The sequence below is a fragment of the Eschrichtius robustus genome, chromosome 10 (assembly GCF_028021215.1).
Source record: "Eschrichtius robustus isolate mEscRob2 chromosome 10, mEscRob2.pri, whole genome shotgun sequence".
NCBI classification, from domain to species: Eukaryota; Metazoa; Chordata; class Mammalia; order Artiodactyla; family Eschrichtiidae; genus Eschrichtius; species Eschrichtius robustus.
The window spans coordinates 68,742,907-68,766,005 of record NC_090833.1 but is presented as its reverse complement, the minus strand read 5'-3'; the positions used below and the strand labels follow the sequence as shown (position 1 = coordinate 68,766,005).

Sequence of the window (23,099 nt, the reverse complement as noted above, 5' to 3'; positions counted from 1 at the left end):
CCTGGCTACACACTGATCTCAGATTTCTAGCCTCTAGAATCCTGAAAAAAAAAAAAAAAAAAAAAAAAAAAAAATTTCTGTTGTTTAAGCCAGGGGTCCCCAATCCCTGGGACACGGACCAGTATCGGTCCACGGCCTGTTAGGAACGGGGCCGCACAGCAGGAGGTGAACGGCGAGCGAGTGACCGAAGCTTCGTCTGCCACTCCCCATTGCTGGCATTACCCCCTGAACCATCCCCCCTGCCACTCCACCCCATCCATGGAAAAACTGTCTTCCACGAAACTGGTCTCTGGCGCCAAAAAGGTGGGGGGACCACTGGTTTAAGCCAGCCAATCAATGGCATTTTGTTATGGCAGCCCCGGCAAACTAATACACATGCCTTGTGCTTTTGTTCTTGAGCTTTCTTCCATTTCATTATTACCACTAGCAATAATACTGTTATCACGAGTACTGTAAAGTACTTTTTCTAGTTGCTTCACATACATTTTCTCATCTAATCTTCACAATTATCCATGAATTAGGCATCATCCTCATTTTATTAATGGCAAAACAGAACCCCAGGAAGGCTTCATAAATAGCAAAGTGGAAATTCTAATTCAGATTTGACTTTTAATGCCTATTGTTTTTCACAAAGTCTTTCTTGCTCATCTCCATTTATAAATTCTACCCATTCTTTAAAGTCATGCTCTTCTTCCATGAAGTCTTCCAAAACACTCATTTGGAAGAATGTTCCCTTTCTCTGAATTTTTATGTCCTCTCACTGAATGATTATGTAAAATCTGTTTTCTTGAGTAGTTGCTCTATTTTTAAAAACACGTTAGATCATTTTCCGCTGGGTATCCCATGGAGCTAGATTTTATACTTCTTTATATCCCTACATAATAACTAGTGGGATTTGGTAAGCGGTGACTAAATATTTGAGAGATAAGTTGTCCCAAAGCAGAAATGAGAAAAGACAAGAGGACTATTGGGAAAATACAGATTAAAAAAAAATAATAATAACTGCAGGATCAAGTTATAGATATGTAAAATAATTATCATATGAATACTGATGTATCTGTAAGGTTGCCACTACATATATAAGAGCTGCTGAATAACAACAAAAATCTTTGTAATTCCCAAAAATAACAAATACTAAAAAGAATGAGTATGGTGTTTTCCCCTGGAACAAGGCTGTATTTTTCAAAAATTTTTAAAAACTGGTGGCTTTATTCCAAAAACTCTTTATTAGAGAATACTGTAAAGCCCAGAGTGTATAAAGTCAAGAATCATGCAAAGTTGAGAAAACACGTAAAAACAAACCACTAGCTTTATTCTACTAAGATAACTGATTACAGAGTACTATAAATATCAGCAACATCTTTGACATTTCATAATTAAACACCTCCAGTTTCAGATTTCTCAGGAAAAAAATGGGGTATAAAAATTAAAAGAAATTCTATTCATAGAGCTAGATTACAAATACACAGAAGACCATCATATTTTAATATGAATTTCTAAGAACTTATACAGTGAATATTTCTTGGTGGCACTACCGAACAGAAAATTTTTTCATTTCAATAAAAAGTATTTATATTTTCAATGCCACTCACCCTGTCGGTCAAACAATGAATCAGCAGCTGTGGCTTTATTTGAAGGAGCCTCTGTGATTGGTCTGAGATATGTTCTGTATCCTTTTAAAATGGATGCCATAAAGCGCAAAAATGCCTCCTGAATTTCCATCTCAAGTTGTGTCATCTTCTTCTGCCAGGAGAAATCTGCTTCAATTGGAGTCATCTCAATCGCTGAACCTTCCTGAGTTTTTCGGTGAACTGACAAATGAAGAAAGAAGAGAAAATGGCATTAATACATAATGTTATATATTTAATAATTCGACAATTAAGGGAATTGTCAAAATAAAGCCCACGACTTCCTCAAATTCCTCTTTATTAATGTAAAGGGATCACTGGCAGGGACTAACAGGGAGGCACAGATGGGGCACAGAAAACATGCTCAAAAAACCATAAACCATGGGACTTCCCTGGTGGCACAGTGGTTAAGAATCCACCTGCCAATGCAGGGGACACAGGTTCGAGCCCTGGCCTGGGAAGATGCCCCACACCGCGGAGCAACTAAGCCCGTGCGCCACAACTACTGAGCCTGTGCCCTAGAGCCCGCGTGCCACAACTGCTGAAGCCCACGCACCTAGAGCCCGTGCTCTGCAACAAGAAAAGCCACTGCAATGAGAAGCCCGCGCACCACAACGAAGAGTAGCCCCTGCTCGCTGCAACTAGAGAAAGCCCACGCACAGCAACGAAGACCCAACGCAGCCAAAAATAAATAAAAAACAAAACAAAACAAATAAAAAACATGAACCACAACAGTAATTTCTTACTATTGGAATTCTGTTTTGTAATAAGACTCCCTTTAAGCAGAGCAAAATTATGTTTAAATTTAAGAATTTTCTTATATACATTCTTTCATTAGAAATATCCCTTCCTGGGAATTCCCTGGCAGTGCAGCAGTTAGGACTCTGCACTCTCAGTGCAGAGGGCCCGGGTTCAATCGCTGGTTGGGGAACTAAGATCCCACAAGACATGCAGCATGGCAAAAAAAAAAAAAAAAATCCCTTCCTTTTTCCTCACATTTACCCGAAGATAGCTGGGGATACAATTTCTTCAAGGTGCTAATCAGACTTTTGCATGGCTTTTTGGGAAGCTGCTTCCAGTTCATGTTCTTCTTTTCATCTGATCTATTAAATAACAACATGATTAATAAAGTCCGTTATAATCTGTTTTTACTTAAACAAAATTCTTATGTCAAACTAAAAAAGAACATGGAAAGGGTATTTTTATTGAAGTTATAATTTGAGAATCTGAACAAGTGGTTTTCAAGAAGTTCTCTTTTCATTTCAACCAACCTCAGTCAAATTTGGTCATCTCATTCTAACCCTCCAACATAGATTTTCATTAACTGGAGTTATGAATACAACACAAGTCTTGTTTCAAAGTTACATTTCAGAATTGTAATATTTTAAGTGTCAAAGTTAATTGACTTGAGACTTCAAACTACCTATTAGAAGCAAATCTCAACAAATATCAGAGTCAGTAACATACAGAGCATGTTCTCACCACAATTCAAATGAGTCACCATTTAAGAAAAAGAAATTACTCTGGAAGTTCAAAAGAACACTTTTAAATAATGCATGAGTCAAATAAAATATTTTTACAGAATTAGAAACATTTAAAACGCTACAAAGATGAAAGCACTATGTACCAACCATGGGCTGGAGCTAATGTCAGGCCAATATCACTTATGAACATCAATGCTGGCACCTTAAATTCTTAGAGAATTTAATCCGCTAGCACATTTTAAAAAAAAAAAAAGAGAGAAAGATGTTTACTTTAGGAAGGCAGGGTTGTTTACTACTAACTGATTTTATAATGTAATTTACCATGCTAAGATTAAAGGAGAAAAACTTAATACTCATCTAAATAGTTATACAAAAGCATTATAAAGTTCACCACCTATTTATGATTTAAAAAAAGAAATTACTTTTAATCTAGAAGTGGAAGGAAGGTTCCTTAATCTATTATTAAGCAATCAAAACCCTGAAGTGGGGCTAGCAAACCTTTTCTATAAAGAATCAGATAGTAAGTATTTTATGCTTTGAGGACCACAGGACCGCTGTTGCAACTACTCAAATATGCCACTGTAGCATGAAAGCAGCCTCGGACCACATGTAACTGAATGAGCATGGCTATGATACAATAAAATTTTATTTACAAAAATAGGCCTTGCGGGCTTCCCTGGTGGCGCAGTGGTTGAGAATCTGCCTGCCAATGCAGGGGACACGGGTTCGAGCCCTGGTCTGGGAAGATCCCACGTGCAGCGGAGCAGCTGGGCCCGTGAGCCACAATTACTGAGCCTGCGCGTCTGGAGCCCGTGCTCCACAACAAGAAAGGCCACTATAGTGAAAGGCCCGCGCACCGCGATGAAGAGTGGCCCCCGCTTGCCACAACTAGAGAAAGACCTCATACAGAAACGAAGACCAAACACAGCCATAAATAAATAAATAAATATTAAAAAAGAAATTCCCTTCTTTGCTTCATAGAAAGATCTGGCAAACTTTGGGGAAAAAAAAAAAAAAAATAGGCCTTGGGCCAGATGTCAATTCTTGCTTTAAAGCATAAAGATACTTAATGATGAACTGCTCAAACCATTCCCCTTGAAATTAGGAACAAGACAAGATACCAGTTATGAATATTTCTATTCAACATTACACTAGGATCCTAGCCAGAGAATTAAGACAAGAAATTCTTAAATATACAAGGACTGTAGAGGATATGATTGTTTATAGCCAGAAAATTGAAGAGAATCTACAAGCAAATGAAAATAAGAGAATTCAAGTAGGTTGCTGGACAGCAGACCACTACATAAAAAATCAATAGGATAGTTATACTCCAGCAACTAACAAGTAAAAAACGTAATTAAAATACCATTTACAGTAGCAATAAAAACCATAAGGTACTTAGGAATAAGTCAGTTTAACAAAAGGTGCGCCCAATCTTTACAGAGAAAACTGAAACAGTTATTGAAAAACCTTTAAAAACACCTATGAAGTAAAATACCACATTCACGGGTACTGAGACTTTATGTCAAAATGATCTTATTTGCCCCCAAATTAATCTATGAATTCAACAGAATTCTAACAAAAAAATCACAACAAAATTTTGCATGGAGTTTAAAAAACGAATTAAAATTTATATGAAAAGGCAAAAAACCAAATATAGTCAAAACAATTTTAAAGAATAAGCAGTAAAGAGACTTGCCACTTCACATCACTTTTTTTTTAAACAATGTTATTGAGATATAACTCACATACCATACAATTCATTCATCTGAAGTGTGCAATTTGATGGTTCTCAGTATATTCAGAGTTGTTTAACAACCACCACAATTAATTTTAGAGTATTTTCATCACCTCAAAAAGAAACCCCTCTTAGTCACTAACCCACAATTCCCCCATCCTCCCATCCCAAAGTAACCACTAATCTATTTTCTGTGTCTACAGATTTGCCCTGGGCATTTCAAATAAATGGGATCATAGAAGGTCTTTTAGCATGAGGTTTTCAAGGTTCACCCATGTTGTAGACAACTTAATTTTAAAGTCATTAAGATAATCTGATGCTGGGCTTCCCTGGTGGTGCAGTGGGTAAGAATCTGCCTGCCAATGCAGGGGACACGGGTTCGAGCCCTGGTCTGGGAAGATCCCATATGCCGCGGAGCAGCTGGGCCCGTGAGCCACAATTACTGAGCCTGCGCGTCTGGAGCCTGCGCTCCGTAGCAAGAGAGGCCGCGATAGTGAGAGGCCCGCGCACCGCGATGAAGAATGGCCCCCACTTGCCGCAACTAGAGAAAGCCCTCGCACAGAAACGAAGACCCAACCCAGCCATAAATAAATAAATAATTAATTAAAAAAAAAAAAAAAAAGATAATCTGATGCTGGCAAGAGACTAAAACAAACCAAAGGAACAGAAAATAAGCCTGGATACATATCCACACAAATATAAAAACTGATATGTGATGGTATTGACACTGAAGACAGGTGGGGAAGAGATGAACTGACCAGTCAATAAATAGTGCTATGTGACAACTGTTTACCCATGTTAAAAAAAAATAAAATAGTATCTCTATGTCTCATCATACACTAATAATACCAAGTTTAGCTAAATTAAAGGCCTAAATGAGAAAGTCAAAACCTCACAACTTTAAGAATATCCAGGATAATATTTCATGACCTCAAGGCAGAGGATTTCATGTACAAGAACCAAAAATGGCAATCCATAAAGAGAAACTGATAACTGTGATCAATTAATATAAGCTTCTGTTCATCAAAAGACACTACAGAATGAAAATACAAATCACAGTGTGGCAAAAGCTATTTGCAATGCATATAACAGACTAAGAATTACTTCCAGATTATATAAAGGCCTTATACAAATCAAAAGAAAAAGACAAACAACCCAACAGGAAAATGTACCAAAAGAGGAGGGAAAAACCAAAGGGCAAAAAGAAATTAAAATGCCTCATTTGTTACTAATTAGGGAAATGTGAATTAAAGCCACAGTGACATCCCATTACCATCAAGTTGGCAAAACTTTGAAAGTCTGATCATAACAAGTACTGACAATGATATGGAACAAAGAGAATTTTCGTTTGCTGATGAAGAGGGGAAAGAGTAATATGGCATTAGCTATGCCTACCAACCAACATTAGCTCTTCTAGGTATATGTTTCAGAGGAATTTTAACCATGTACTCAAAGAAGTATGCATAATAATGATCAGAGCAGTTTTGTTCATAATTGCAAAATCTAGCTACAATCTAAATACCCATCAACACTGATAAACACTGAAGACAAAGGAGAGCTACGTGTATCAACATGGATGAACCGCATAGAGAATGATGAGTAAAAAAGCAATTCACAGAAAACTATACAAACATAAAAATTTTTAAAGCATGCAAAACAAAATGTCATTTATACTAATACATATATAATATGTATTAGTGGGTGGAATCTGGAATCTGGGTGGAAGATTCATGCAAGTTGTTTACATTATTCTCTATAATTCTTCAGTATCTAGAACATTTCATAATTCTGTAAGTACAATTAAGCAGAGTTCAAAATTATTTTACAAAACAGTGCTTTGATCAATAGAAATTATACAGAAGTTATTTAAACCTGGACAAAATTAAGAATCTCTATAATATTCTTTTATTCAGAATGGTAAATAAAATGAGGTAAACATTTGAGTTAAAACTTCAAAATCATTTCCAAAGGCACCACAATGTATACAACCTTGAAATAACTGTTTTTCAGGAATAGTTACTGAAAAACAACGAAATGTGTATGACAAGAAATATTTAGTGCTTCCAAGTAGTTCATTATTTCCAGGCTATAAGTAAATCTAAATACACATAGTAGAGATCAATCAAGATGGTAGACTAAAAGGACATGGAGCTCACTTCCCCCCATGAACACATCAAAAAATACATCTACATGTGGAACAATTCTCATGCAAAATTAACTGAAAACTGGCAGATGGACTCCTGTACCACCAAGGCTGTAAGAAAGATACACATGGAAGGGAAGAAAAGTGATTGGGTTGGGACCTGTGCCCATGGGAGGGGACTCAGAGGAAATGGGAGATTACACAGGTGGACACCCTCTCAGGGGAGTGAGTGGTGAGAGCCATAGATAGGGCACCCCAGTCCTGGAGTCCTACAAAGGGTAGACAAGCCCCCTTGGCTGGTTGGAGGACCACTGGGACTAACGAGGCAAAAAGAAAAACAGAAAAAAAAGAAAAACAAATTTAAAAAAATGGAAACAGTTTAAGAGATCTATAGAATAACATTAAACGTACCAACATTCACATTATAGGGATACCAAAAGACAGAAAAGGGGATCAAAAATGTATTTGAGGAAATTATGGCTGAAAACTTCCCAAACCTGAGGAAGGAAACAGATATCCAGGTAAAGGAAGCACAGAGGGTCCAAACAAGATGAACCCAAACAGGCCCACACCAAGACATATCATAACTAAAATGACAAAAGTTAAAAGTAAACAGTGAATTCTAAAGGCAGCAAGAGAACAGCAAAGTGTCATATACAAGGGAACCCCCATAAAGCTATCAGCTGATTTCTCTGCAGAAACTTTATAGGCCAGAAGGGAGTGGCATGATATATTCAAAGTGCAGAACAGGAAAAGTCTGCAACCCAGGATACTCTACCCAGAAAGATTATCATTTAGACTAGAGGGAGAGAGAAAGACCTTCTCAGACATGCAAAAACTAAAAGAGTTCATCAATACTAAATCTACCCTAAAAGAATTGTGAAAGGGTCTTCTCTAAATGGACAAAAAAGTAAGAATCTATAGGAAAGGGAAAATCCCACTAGGAAAAGCAAATGTATAGTAAGGACTGAAGATCAACCACTTAAGCCAATATGAAGATTAAAAGACAAAAAACTGTAAAAGCAACTATAACTACAATAAACAGTTAAGACATAAACATGAAGATATAAAATATGACATCAAAAACACAAAATGTGGGGAGAGGGAGTAAAAAAAATGTAGATATTTTAGAATGTGTTTGAACTAAATTACTACCAGTTTAAAAAAAAAAGTAGACATAGTTATAGGTCAACAATATATAAACCTGACAGTAAACACAAATCAAAAACCTACAATAGTTACACAGAAACTAAAAAGAAAGGAACAGAAGCATACTACTAAAGAAAATCATCAAACCACAAGGGAAGAAACAAAAAGAAATAACAGAGAAAAACCTCAAAACAACTGGAAAACAAGTAATAAAATGACAATAATTACATACCTGTCAATAATTACTTTAAATGTAAATGAACTAAATGCTCCAATCAAAAGACATATGGTGGGACTTCCCTGGTGGTCCAGTGGTTAAGAATCCACCTCCCAGAAAATATTTGCAAACGAAGCAACTGACAAAGGATTAATCTCCAAAATATACAAGCAGCTCATGCAGCTCAATATCAAAAAAACAACCTAATCCAAAAATGGGCAGGAGACCTAAACAGACATTTCTCCAAAGAAGATATACAGACTGCCAACAAACACATGAAAGGATGCTCAACATCACTAATCATTAGAGAAATGCAAATCAAGACTACAATGAGGTATCACCTCACACCGGTCAGAATGGCCATCATCACAAAATCTACAAACAATAAATGCTGGAGAGGGTGTGGAAGAAAAGGAACCCTCTTGCACTGTTGGTGGGAATGTAAATTGATACAGCCACTATGGAGAACAGTATGGAGGTTCCTTAAAAAACTACAAACAGAACTACCATATGATCCAGCAATCCCACTACTGGGCATATACCCTGAAAAAACCATAATTCAAAAAGAGACATGTACCACAATGTTCACTGCAGCGCTATTTACAATAGCCAGGACATGGAAGCAACCTAGGTATCCACTGACAGATGAATGGATAAAGAAGATGTGGCACATACATACAATGGAATATTACTCAGCCATAAAAAGAAACGAAATTGAGTTATTTGCAGTGAGGTGGATGGACCTAGAGTCTGTCATACAGAGTGAAGTAAGTCAGAAAGAGAAAAACAAATACCGTATGCTAACACATGTATATAGAATCTTTAAAAAAAAAATGGTTCTGATGAACCTAGGGGCAGGACAGGAATAAAGATGCAGAACAGAGAATGGACTTGAGGACATGGGGAGGGGGAAGGGTAAGCTGGGACGAAGTGAGAGAGTAGCACTGACATATAGACACTACCAAATGTAAAATAGCTAGCTAGTGGGAAGCAGCCACATAGCACAAGGAGATCAGCTCGGTGCTCTGTGACCACCTAGAGGGGAGGGATAGGGAGGGTGGGAGGGAGACGCAAGAGGGAGGGGATATGAGGATATATGTATACATATAGCTGATTCACTTTGTTATACAGCAGAAACTAACACAACATTGTAAAGCAATTATACTCCAATAAAGATGTTAAAAAAAATAAAATAAAATCATGGTAAAATATACATAACATAAAATTTACCATTAAAAAAAAAAGAATCCCATGGATTGCAATCAGAAAAAAAAAAAGTTATTGTTAAAAAAAACAAGAAAGCACTTAAAAAAAAAGAAGAAGAAGAATCCACCTCCCAATGCAGGGGACGCGGGTTCGATCCCTGGTCAGGGAACTAAGATCTCGCATGCCATGGGGCAACTAGGCCTGCGTGCTGCAACTATCGAGCATGTGGGCCAAAACTAGAGAGCCCGCATGCCGCAACTACAGAGCCCATGTGCTCTGAAGCTCACACACCCAAACTAGAGAGCCTGTATGCCTCAACTACTGAGCCCATGTGCCACAACTAGAGAGAAGCCCGCACACCTCAACGAGGAGCCTGCACACTGCAGTGGAGGATCCCTCAGGCCGCAACGAAGATCCCACGTACTGCAACCAAGACCCAACGCAGCCAAAAATAAAATAAATAAATATTTTTTTAAAAAAAGACATATGGTGGCTGATTGGACAAAAAACCAAGACCCTTCTATCCACAAGAGACTCACTCCAGAGCTGAAGACACAAAAAGACTGATAGTGGGGGGATGGGAAAAGATACTTCATGCAAACAGAAATGACAAGAAAGTGGGGGTAGCAAAGCTCATATCAGAAAATAAACTTTAAACAAAGACTATAACAAAAGACAAAGAAAGGCATTATAAAATGATAAAGAGATCAATACAAGAAAATGATATTACACTCAACATACGTGCACCCAGGAGCACCTAAACATATAAAGCAAATACTAACAGACACAAAAGTGGAAATTGACACTAATACAATAATAGTAGGGTACTTTAAAACTCCACTTATATCAACGGACAGTCAATAATGCAAGAGCAGTCTAAAATGACACAACAGACCAGCCGGACTTAACAGATATCTACAGAACATTTACATTCAAAACCAGCATCATTAACATTCTTTTCAAGTGCACATGGAACTTTCTCCAGGATAGATCACATGCTAGGCCACAAAACAAGTCTTAACAAATTTAAGAGGATAGAAATTATTTTATCAAGTATTTTTTCCAACCACAATGGTATGAAACTAGAAATTAACTACAGAAAGAAAACAAGAAAAGAACAAACGTGCAGAGACTAAAAACATGCTACTAAAAAACCCAACAGGTCAATAAAGAAATCAAAGAGGAAATCAGAAAATACCTCAAGACAAATGAAAATGAAAACACTACACTCCAAAATCTATGGGATGCAGAAAAAGCAGTTCTAAGCGGGAAGTTTATAGCAATACAGACCTTCCCCAAGAAACAAGAAAAATCTCAAACAAACAGCATAACTTACCACCTAAAAGAATTAGAAAAAGAAGAACAAACAAAGGCCAAAGTCAGCAGAAGGAAGGAAATAATAAAGCTCAGAGAGAAAATAAATAAGAAAGAGATTTAAAAAAATAGAAAAGATCAATGAAACCAAGAGCTGGTTTTTTGAAAAAAGAAAAAAAAAATTGATAAGCCTTTAGTCAGGCTCACCAAGAAGAAAAGAGAAAACCCAAATTTAAAAAAATAAGAAATGAAAAAAGGAAAAATAACAACCAACACCACAGAAATACAAAAAAAAAAAAAAAGTAAAAGAATACTAAGAACACTTATATGCCAACAAATTGGTCAACCTAGAAGAAATGGATAAACTTCTAGACACAAAATTTGCCAAGACTGAATCAAGAAGAAACAGACACTTTGAACAAACCAATCACTAGCAGTAAAATTGAATTTGTAATAAAAAAAACTCCCAGCCAACAAAGTCCAGAACCAGACTGCTTCACAGGGGAATTCTACCAAACATATAATGAAGAGCTAATACCTACCCTTCTGAAACTATTCCAAATTATTACAGAGGATGAAACACTCCCAAATTCATTCTACAAGGCCACCATTACCCTGATACTAAAACCAAAGACACTACAAAAAAAGACAATTACAGGCCAATATCTTTGATGAATATAGATGCAAAAATCCTCACCAAAATATTAGCAAACCAAATCCAACAATATATAAAAAGGATCATACACATGATCAAGTTGGACTTATTCCAGGGACACAAGGATGGTTCAAAATATGTAAAATCAATGTGATACACCACATTAACAAAAGGAATGACAAAAAACACATGATCATCTCAACAGACACTCAAAAAGCAATTGACAAAATTCAACATCCATTCATCATAAAAATTCTCATCAAAGTGGGTACAGAGAGAACATATCTCAACATAATAAAGACCATATGTGACAAATGCACAGCTAACATCATACTCAATGGTGAAATGCTGAAAGCCTTCCCATTAAATTAAGCATCCAAATTGGAAGGGAAGAAGTCAAACTGTTACTATTTAGAGATGACATGATACTTTATATAGAAAACCCTAGAATCTAAAACATGACACAAATGAACTTATCTACAAAACAGAAACAGACTCCTAGACACAGAGAACAGATTTGCGGTTGCCAAGGGGGGAGGGAGAGGAAGGACTGGGAGTTTGGGGTTGACAGACGCAAACTATTACATTTATAATGGATAAACAACAGGTCCTACTGTATAGCATAGGGAACTATATTCAACATCCTGTGATAAACAACAATGGAAAAGAACACAAAAAAAGAATGTCTGTATGTGTATAACTGAGTCACTTGGCTGTAGAGCTGTATATCAACTGTACCTCAATTTTTTAAAAAAATGAAGAAAACCCTAAAGTCACCACACAAAAACTATTAGAACTAATAAACGAACTCAGCAAAGTTGCAGGATACAAGATTAATATACAGAAATCTGTTGCTTTTCTCTACAATAATAATGAACTATCAGAAAGAGAAAGTAAAAAAAAAAATCCCATTTGAAATTGTATCAAAAAGAATAAAATACCCAGGAATAAACTTAACCAAGAAGGTGAAAGACCTACATTCTGAAAACTCAGATGAAGGAAAGTGAAGATGATACAAAAAAATGCAAAGATACCCCTTGCTCTTCTGGAATTGGAAGAATTAATATTGTTAAAATGACCAATACCTCCCAAAGCAATCTACAGATTTAATGCAATCCCTATCAAAATACTCATGACATTTTTCACAGAAATAGAACAAACAATCCTAAAATTCATAAAGAACCACAAAAGACCACAAATTACCAAAGCAATCCTGAGGAAAAAGAACAAAGCTGGAGGTATCACCATTCCAGACTTCAGACTATACTACAAAGTTGCACTAATCAAAACAGCAACAGCATGTTTTGTGTCTGGCAAAACACAGACACATAGATCAACTGAACTAAACAGAGAGCCCAGAAATAAACCCACTCACCTACAATCAATTAATCTATGACAAAGGAGGCAAGAATATACAATGGAGAAAAGACAGTTTTTTCAATAAGTGGTGCTGGGAAAACTGGACAGCTACAGGTAAAACAATGAGATTAGAACATTCCCTCACACCATATACAAAAATAAACTCAAAATGGATTAAAGACCTAAATATACGACCTGAAACCATAAAACTCCTAGAAGAGAACACAGGCAGGACACTCTTTGACATAAATCATAGCAGTATTTTTTGGATCTGTCCCCTAAGGCAAAATAAATAAAAGCAAAAATTAACAAATGGGACCTAATTAAATTTAAAAGCTTTTGCACAGCAAAGGAAGCCATCAACAAATCAAAAAGACAACCTATGTAATCGGAGAAATTATTTGCAAATGATGTGACCAACAAGGGGTTAATATCCAAAACGTACAAACAGCTCATATAACTCATTATCAAAAAAGCAAACAATACAATCAAAAAATGGGCAGAAGACCTGAAAAGACATTTTTCCAAAGAAGGCATACAGATGGCTAACAGGCACATGAAAAGATGCTCAACATCGCTAGTTACTACAGAAATGCAAATCAAAACAACAGTGAGATATCACCTCACACCTGTCAGAATGGCTATCAGCAAAAAGACAACAAAAACTAAATGTTGGCGAGGATGTGGAGAAAAGGGAACCCTAATACACTGTTGGTGGAAACGTAAACTGGTGCAGCCACTACGGAAAACAGTATGGAGGTTCCTCAAAAAACTAAAAATAGAACTATCATATGATCCAGCAATTCCACTCCTGGGTATATAATATATCCAGTAAAAATGAAAACACTAATTTGAAAAGATACATGCACCTGATTGTTCCTAGCAGCACTATTTACAGTTGCCAAGACATGGAAGCAACCCAAGTGCCCGTCAACAGACGAATGAATAAAGATGATATGTATATATATATGATAAAATAGTACTCCACCATAGAAAAGAATGAAATTCTGCCATTTGCAGCATCATGGATGGACCTAGAGAATATTATGCTCAGTGAAATTAGGCAGAGAAAGATAAATACTGTGTGATATCACTTATATGTAGAATCTAAAATATAAAACCAAAAAATGAGTACAGCAAAACAGAAACAGACTCACAGATATAGAAAACAAACTAATGGTTACCATTGAAGAGAGGAAAGGGGCGAGGGGCAAGATAGGGGTATAGGATTAAGAGATACAAACTACTATGTATAAAATAAATAAGCAACAAGGATATACTGCATAGCACAAGGAATTATAGCTATTACCTTTTAATAACTTTTATTGGAATATAATCTGTAAAAATACTGAATCACTATGCTGTGCACCTGAAAACAGTACAGTATTGTAAATCAACTATACTTCAATTTTTAAAAAGTACTGAAAACCCAAATAAATAAACAAACAAACATAGTGAAGAGCTACCACAATTACACAGTTTTCAAAATACAATGGTAGGTCCATTTCAAAATTACTTTTTAAGGTACATTAAGTGTTTTCTTCCTTCCTTAAGTTATTCTTCTGGTTCACTCAAGGTTATTTTCCCAACCAATTCTACTCCTGTAACCATTGAAGTCTCATCCCAAATTCTTACTCTATTCATTTTCTGCCAGTATCAAACAGTAAAGAATAAAAGCAATCCCGGACCTGGAATTTGGCACTAATACTAGGGAATTTTCAATACTTACTGCCCTTACCCACGTTGTTTGTTGTTTTTGTGAGGGCGGGGTTGCAGAGGGCGCTCCTCAACATCCATCTAGAACTGGATGGATGAATCTTCTTTTATTAGTGTGGTGCTCTACTCTCTGAACTCTCAGTTACACCACTGCTATACATATTTATCACCTTCAGTAAACACAAACTCTGACTGATTTTTAATATCAATTTCTCTGTAATCCCTATAAAATTCAAATCTTGACAACTAAGAAAACAGCATATTACCCTATATTGTGACTAAACTCAAACAGGTAAAGCCATTTTTTAAGAGCTTACACACGGATTTTGAATTAAACCTAGATAGCATGTCATCTCTTGAGCTCTGAAAGCAGTGTTTTTAACCTTTTTTTTTTTAATAATCCATAGTCTCTTCTGATAAACATAAATATCTCCTGCCTACTGTTAACATTATTATCCAATATAAACTATTATAATATTGAACACAATCTTTTTCAAACCACACAACATTCCAGGATTCTGATACCTGTCCTGATTGAGAATCATTGTATTGAATCTGAAGACTTATTACCAACTTTTAAAAGTAGCATATTTGTATATGCTTTCAATGAGCTATAACTACATGTGGGGAAAAACATAAATGGAGATAATATAAAAAGAATCAACTTACACATATAACATGTTTGTATCCAAGTCAATGCAAACAACATCTTGTGGTGGGTCATGAAGATCAAAATACCTTGAGTCAACTCCAACTATAAATGGTAAAGGTGCACTAAGCACTGCTGCCAGTGAAAGAGGACAAAGGGGAATATATGGGCATTGCCACTGAAATGGAAAGATCATCTGGGAAAAAAAGTTTTAAAAAATTAACCAAGTTTTAAATTTGCAATGAGAATTAGTAATTAACTAATACTACTGAAAGGGACCATTACAGAGCAGTTAAGTCTAGTTTCATTCCAAAAACTAAATGACTATAAAACACTGCTAGGCAATACTATGAGCCAATGTGATTAAAATCTTCAAGAATGACAATGATCATAAGCACAATTAAAATGCTAACAGCTCTTTGCATGTTAATCCTTCTAATGCCTATAGAAAATCCACATTCCCATTTTATAGAGAAAGTGAAAGAGGAGAAAAAATTGCCCAAAATTTTATAAAACAAACTCATGATCTTTAACTCTGATGCATTTCATTCATCTGTTAATTTTCAAGATAACCTTTGACTAAAATCCAACTAAGAACACCAAGAACTAAAAAAATTTAAATGATTCTCTTGGGAACAGTAACAGTCAACTAAAAATTTCAACAAAAAAAATTTCGTAACTGCCCAAATAAACATAATATTATCCAACTTCAGTGAATCTTGGCATCTTAAAAATATTAGTCAATATAAAACATACCTCAACAATCTTTACCAGCTTTCCTTTATAAAGCTCTACCTTAATTGTATCAATGTGTTCTTTTTAAAAAAGGAAAAAAGACAAGTTTTGATAAGTAAAAAAAAAAAATTAAAATTTTAATAATCAACTAATATTAAAATTTTAATCATTGATGACAAAATCTTTCCTCTACTACAAAAATCCTTGCGATATTTCAAGATCTAGTTCAATTCTTACCTTACCCATCATTACTCACCCCAAATAATTACCTATAGCATTTACTACCTCTGCCAGTTATTCCAGATGGTTATACAGAATTGGAATTCTGTCTTCAATCATTTATTTACTTTCTAGTAATTGAGCACTTAATATGTACCAAGAACTGTTCTAGATGGTGGGGCTGTAACAGTGAATGAAACAAAGATCCCTGCCCTCATGAAATGTACAGTGTAGCATAAGAGCCAGCAAACTTTTTCTGTAAAAGATAAAGAATATTTTATGCCTTGCAAGCCATATCGTCTCTGTCACAAATACTCAACTCTGTCTTCATGTGTGAAAGCAGTCATAGGCATTATGTAAATAAATGGCCTATGTTCCAGTAAAACTTTATTTACAAAAACAAGTGGCAGCCAGGATTTGACTCACAGGCCATAGTTTGCCAACACCTGGTCTAGCAGGAAGAGAGAAAACAAAAAGAAGACATGATAAATAAAATATATACCATGTGAGAGAGTGCTAAGTGCTACGAAAAAAAGAAAAAGTAAAGCCTAGTAAAGGCGATTAGAGTTTAGAACATGAGAGAGGAGAGAGGGAAAGCAGGCTGTATTATTAAATAGGCCAAACAGGGTAGGCTTCATTAAGAAAGTGACACTGAGCTGAAACTTGAAGGAGGTGAGGGTTTTAGTCAAGGGGATATCTAGGAGAAGAGCGCTTCGAAGAAAAGGAACAGCTAGAGCAAAGGCCTTAAGGTGTGGGGACTGCCAAGTATGCGCCAGGGGTAGCAAAGAGGCCAGCGCGGCTGGAGCAGAGTGAGCAAGAGGGAGAGAAGTAGAAAATGGAATCAGAGAGCAGAGGGATAGAACTACTCGCAAAGGACCTTGCAAGGACTCCAGATTTCCTCCAGTGAAAACTGACTATCTACCATTCAACAAAAGGTAAGTTACACCTCTAACTACATGAGAAATTTCAGAATAAAACTACTGGACAACAAAATATGACACCCTTGTCTTCACCTTTGACTTTTGCAGCACAATCATAAATAATGTCAATTTTACAAGAATACTCATTGGTTCCATCAATTTTTGCTATGGGGCTCCATTAACTCTTCAATATTCTTTGATATTCAAATCACTCTCTTTTTGAGGAATTTAACCTGTCATGATTCTTTTCAATTTTCTCCTCTTTAAATGGTAATTTGCCTTACTATCAAATCCTCATTTATCAATAATTTTGCAAGCAATTCAGGCTGTTCTCCAACATCGGTTACATAAATTTCATGCAATCTTGCATTTTAATAAGATTTCCAACTTCACATTGCAAGAGACTGGGCCACAGAGATTCAGACAGGGGGCATGGATAATCCCTAAAGTTTTATAGGAAGAAATACGTGAGTGGGAACTTTCTAAAACTGGTCAGTTCATTAACAAATATTTTCATGTTATAACAACTTTTGCTTTTACATGCAACTGTGGAGGCTTGGAAAATTAGTACATAATTAGGATCTTTGCCCCCCATAAGCCATCTCAAATGGTTATTACTGTTTTCAGTCCTAGCAGCATTTCTCTGACCAGATTAATATCTTGGAGACATACCCCATTTGTTGATTTAACAAGTATTTATTGAGTGTTTACTCCATGCTATTTAACTGTGATAAATGCTGAGGACACAGGAGTAAAAAAGAGACCTAAAAAAGATCCTTACTTCCATGAGAGTAAAATGGGGAAGGAAGAGAGGAGAGTCAGCTATTTTAAATTAAACAAATAATGGAAAATAGAGTTAGAGAAATGGAACATCCAAAATTCTATATTATGACCTATAAAGCCCTACATGATCAGACCTCCTTCTAATTGCAATGGGAAGCCATCAAGAGGTTTTAAAACAGGACTTAACTTTTATTTATGCTTTTCACAACAGCTAAACATTTGTACATTATCCAATTTCACAATCACCTAGATTTTCCTATACATTACTGGCTCACAATGATTAAAAGTTAAAATTGGGAGAAATTAGTCATGTAATTCATGTAAACAATTTTAGGGCAGCTGAAATTGACCAGAGCTTCTCATTTAACACAGTAAGCTTCATTCACAAGTTCTATTATTATGTAATCATATAGATTCTCTGAAGAACTCTAAAATATGAAAAATTAGAAGTTGAGATTTTCTCTCAATAGAAATCACTTTTTTTCCTTTATATTTAGTATTTCTCTTTGACACCCTACTACACTTATGTTAAACATTTAGTGGTAATTTCAAAGTTTTGGTTGAAGGAAATTTCCCTTTAGAGTAAAAATTCTCTGTCAAGAATTCTGCACTAAAAAGAAAATTCTATACTTACAGCTACAACAGCTTCAGCTACTCCAGTCAACACAGCTGGCCTAAGAGAATGCAGCAAAATCTTGCTCTCAAGTAAAACAAAGAGCAGCAGTGTTGCACAATTCTCAGGACCCAGATTCATTAACAAGGTGCTAAAGTTGGCTCCACTAGAAAAGGAGAGAAAAAGAGGTGATTATGAACTATTTCACCAAAAGGTGCTAAGATTTGCTTATTAAATTATTTCCTAAATACTAATAAATTGAGAATCTAATATTAATTTCAAGTCCTGATTTAGTCATCACTGAAAAGTAGCAAATTTAATAAGATGGTATAACAGAATGATTCAAACTCATCCTTTGGTAACAAGGGCGTTTATCAGGAAAGATTTTCCTAAAGAACAGTCATTTGAGCTGAGCTCTAAAGAAAGAAGGTAGGGGTTGGTGGGGAGACAACATTTGCAAAGGTCCTGAAGCAAGGAAAAGCAATTGTCATGTTCAAGGAATTGAAATAAACCTACTGTGACTAAAGCATATTAAAGGAAGGGATGAAAACAACAAGAGATTATGCCCAAAATAAAAATATTTGCATTCTCCAACCATTTTATATTTGCATTCTCAAAAGGACACACTGGCTGCAGTGTGGATAAAAAACTGAAAGACAAGAGCAAAAGAGTGCCAATTAAGAGGCTCATAATGAAGTAGTCCAGGTAAAAGATCATGCTAGCCTGGTCTAGTGACGCAGATGAAGAGAAGCCAATAGATTCAAGACATTTTAGGAGGTAAAATCAGTTCACCTTGAACATTCAGTAATGAACTGGATATGCGGAGGGGAGATGAGAGGAAAAGGGAGGTATTCCCTACATTCAATCTTGCAACTTTCTTTAAGTGTTCCATTTTTAAAATGCTGAATGGCCCCAGCTATCAAAGTTAGAAACATTAAGGCTATTCTTAGTTTGTAAAGATAACACAACTCTATTATACTAACCCTTAAAATATTTTAAAAGCATTCTGCTCCAAGTGAACAAATGTTTTATTTTATATACGATTAATTACCTTAGTGGTAAAGGTGTAGAAACTGGTTGTGATAATATTAACGCATCATGGACTGAGAGCTTAAAAAAAGAAAAAAAAATGATAAATTAACCAAGCCAATTTTGAAACCTAAATATTTAGATCAAGGGTAAAATGGAAAATAGTTTAATAGGCAGACTGATACAGTTTTGGAAACATGTACTAAAATATAAAACAATAGCTGTTATTTACTTAGAAGTACATAGTTCTTTAAAATTAAATGGTTAATTCAACTGAATTTTGATTCAGTTAATTGATTAAAATACAGCTGTTTAAAAATTACGGAATAACTGCTTTTTAAAAGCCTCCAATTTATTTACTCTCTATTTGGCAATTGCTTAACATATATTAATACTTGCTGAACTGAAATACATTCAAGATTAACAATATTTGACTAACACATATAATGTTAATAACCATCTTAGAAAAAAATGTTTAAATAGCTTGCCTCTATAGATCAGTCTGCAAACTGTTATTGGTCCAGGAAGAAATAGTATATACATAGAGAGAAAGCGATTTAGAAACTTTCATGGCACTCTGACACTGCTATCATATCCAAGTACATTATCAGTGAACTCATGTCTCTGGACAGGGTATAGACCTGTTCATGTCTATACTGATCTCATATGGTAAGCTGCTTACGTCACAAGCTATATACACTTATACAGGTCTGCCACTGACTGGAAATAAAAAGAAACTGGTCCTTTAACAACACTATTATAGACTGCTTCACTTCTGCCTTCCAACCATAACCAATTTCACATTTGATATTTATTAGTCACTCGAATGTTAAAAACACGCCCTCAACATAATTTTGGGTTTTATGTTATTAAAGTTGGCTACATAAAGGCCACACATGAACCAATGATGATGTCATGAACCAAGTATTGTAATTATTCCAATTCTGTATACCCAAAATTCAAAAAAACAGTACAAAAGAATATTAGCTAAAGATATAAAATACAGAAAATTCAAGGACTTCATGGATGCAGCTTGCTCCGCCTCATACCAAAAGGGCCATAGCATCCACACTGCAATGACTGGAATGAACATATGCAGCACTCCCTTCAAACATACTCTTTTTTATTACCTGTACCAGGATTCTTGGTCTTTGTGGTGAAGGAAAAGGGATGTTTTGCATAAAATGTGAAATGTGCCTAGAAAAAATTTTTGAAATAAAGATAATTACTTTTCTAAAATGCTTCATGGATTTTAACAGATCTTAAATACCACTATTTATCATCCTGGACCTGACAAAGCCACTTACCTAAAACTTAAGCTAAATAAATAAATAAATTTACTTAGTGTAAATAAATGTACTCATTCCACTATGAGTGGAATGCAACTTCTAAAATGCAAAATGTATTTCCTGATTAAAAGTCCAGATTAATATACCCTATTATCACCAGGAAAATAAGAATAACATGAATATAGTTTTCATGAAAGAAGCTAACATTTATTGCCCTGGTTATCAGTACCAGTATGGGAGCAACTAACTGTGATATAATGAACCAAAACTAATACAGAATTCAATCTAATAATATTAATTACATTAATATAGTTCTTACACTATAACTTTGGGCAAATCACTTGTCCTATTTCTCCACCTATACATAATAACTCAAGTTTTTCCAAAGTTTTGAGCTCTTAGGAGCCACTAAATGCAAAGTATTACTTCAACTGAAAAAAAAAGAATTGATGATATACACTGATTTTTTTTTCACAAATTTCATAGAACCTTAATTTTTCAAAAGGCTGCTAACTTATCATTAACATTAAATTTACTCCAATCAATTTTAAGTTAATCTGACAGCTGAAAGTTAAATCTAGAATTATGAACCATTAGACTGTCATTCCAGTAATACAACAAGAAAGCTGAAACCATATTGCTATACCAAATTTTGATGTGTTTATGCATAGTACTTTTACTATTTTATAAAGTTGATTTTTGAGCAGCATTACTTTAAAACCTACAGGTAACTGGCCCCCTCTTATCCACTAAACTAGTATGCTTCACTGATAATCTTTTTTGCTATAATGTGAAATTTTGCAAAGTTTAAGAAAAATCTGTTTACACACAGTATAACACATTTCCACCAAAGCTCTTGACTTGCTTTGTTAGCAGGATACATGAGTTATTTACTATAATAAACAACTCAACGTGCCACTAGAAGTCAGAAAAGATGTGGTTTTAAAAAGACAGTGGTTCCACATCTGTTTTTCTTGCTTACAAAACATTTCCATGATGAAGAGAATTACAAATCAAAGGGAAAGCATGTAGAGTTCTATCGATGCTAAAACCAAAACCTTACTTTTAACATCAATTAATCAATTAACACCATTAATTTCTACATCAGTTTAGAGATGTTTAACTTGCAATGGTCATTTGGATAGTTGGGGTATGTGTGCATCAACAGCTATTTTTCTCTTGGTTATTTAAGAATGAGTAGGAAGAACACATACAATATAATCTATATATATAAGTTTCTTCCTCAGCTGAATTCTCAGAAGATTTTTATCTGGTCATCCTCACCACCACTCCTCAATTTTAAATTCAGAGTCAATGATTCAGGTGAAGAAGGGAGCAAGTAAAAAGTAGGATGACTGTGACTCTCCTTCCCTTTCAACTTTGATGCTTAAAGTCAGGTAAACAATGAAATGTACATAAATACATCCAATTTTTCCACCAGACATCCTTCAAATCATTATACATACTTTTCAATGGGAAGAGGATGTGGTCCAGACACAGAAAGTTTGTAGATAAACATGAGAAATTTTCTAAAAGCTTCAAAAAAAGGCCAGTGTGAGAGTAAACAAATGCATTTGTTTGAATTGATGGATTTGGAGACCATTCTTCTCTCTACAGGTGTCAACAGGCCCAGCTGCATAAGCTGTTTTTCTGTTAGAAGTTCTCGAGAGTAAGGTTCATAAAACTGGATGGCAGCTCCATATACCTACAGAGTAAAAGAATTCCATTATAAAATTTGAGTGTTTTTAAAAATTAATTTCTCTTTTTCTCTTATTCCAAAAGAAGTATTTGCTTAGAGTGCATATGACAGGTAAATGAAAAAAAAAAATCTCAAACATTGTTGATGGGAATGTAAAATGGTGCAGCTATGGGGGAAAACAGTTTGGCAGCTCCTCCAAAAGTTAAACAATTACCCTGTGATCCAGCAGTTTCACTCCTAGGTATATACCCAAAAGAACTGAAAGCAGGGACTCAAACAAATACTTGTACACCAATGTTCATAACAGCATTATTCACAATAACCAAAAGATAGAAACAACCCAAATGTCCATCAACAGACGAACAGATAAACAAAATGTGGTATAGTTGTCCCTCAGTATTCGAGGGGGGTTGATTCCAGGACCCCCAGTGGATACCAAGGTCCATGAACGCTCAAGTCCCTTCTATAAAATGATGTGGTACAGTCGGCCCTCCAGATCCACAGGTTGGGCATCCCTGGATACGGTGGGCTGACTATATATACACTCAAGAGAA

General features: G+C 35.4%; 1 protein-coding gene and 1 long non-coding RNA gene across 5 annotated transcripts in view; one reads left to right on the top strand and one right to left on the bottom strand.

Moving 5' to 3' along the window:
• Positions 1 to 1,906, top strand: part of LOC137770126 (uncharacterized) — a 53,971-nt gene extending 52,065 nt beyond the window's left edge. Inside the window, exon 4 of the long non-coding RNA XR_011075128.1 lies at positions 1,751 to 1,906. This is a non-coding gene — a long non-coding RNA (uncharacterized lncRNA). The remainder of the gene's footprint in view (positions 1 to 1,750) is intronic.
• DENND4C (DENN domain containing 4C) overlaps positions 1 to 23,099 on the bottom strand; it is a 130,754-nt gene that overhangs the window by 56,049 nt on the left and 51,606 nt on the right. For 2 of the 4 annotated variants that reach the window (XM_068552562.1, XM_068552564.1), the window contains exons 6-12: positions 22,313 to 22,551; positions 20,688 to 20,754; positions 19,580 to 19,638; positions 18,550 to 18,694; positions 15,279 to 15,454; positions 2,625 to 2,731; positions 1,593 to 1,811 (exon numbers count right to left, since the gene is read on the bottom strand). In XM_068552562.1, coding sequence (XP_068408663.1) covers positions 1,593 to 1,811; positions 2,625 to 2,731; positions 15,279 to 15,454; positions 18,550 to 18,694; positions 19,580 to 19,638; positions 20,688 to 20,754; positions 22,313 to 22,551 — 1,012 coding nt within the window. The remainder of the gene's footprint in view (positions 1 to 1,592; positions 1,812 to 2,624; positions 2,732 to 15,278; positions 15,455 to 18,549; positions 18,695 to 19,579; positions 19,639 to 20,687; positions 20,755 to 22,312; positions 22,552 to 23,099) is intronic. The other 2 variants (XM_068552563.1, XM_068552565.1) reach the window with 1 other exon arrangement.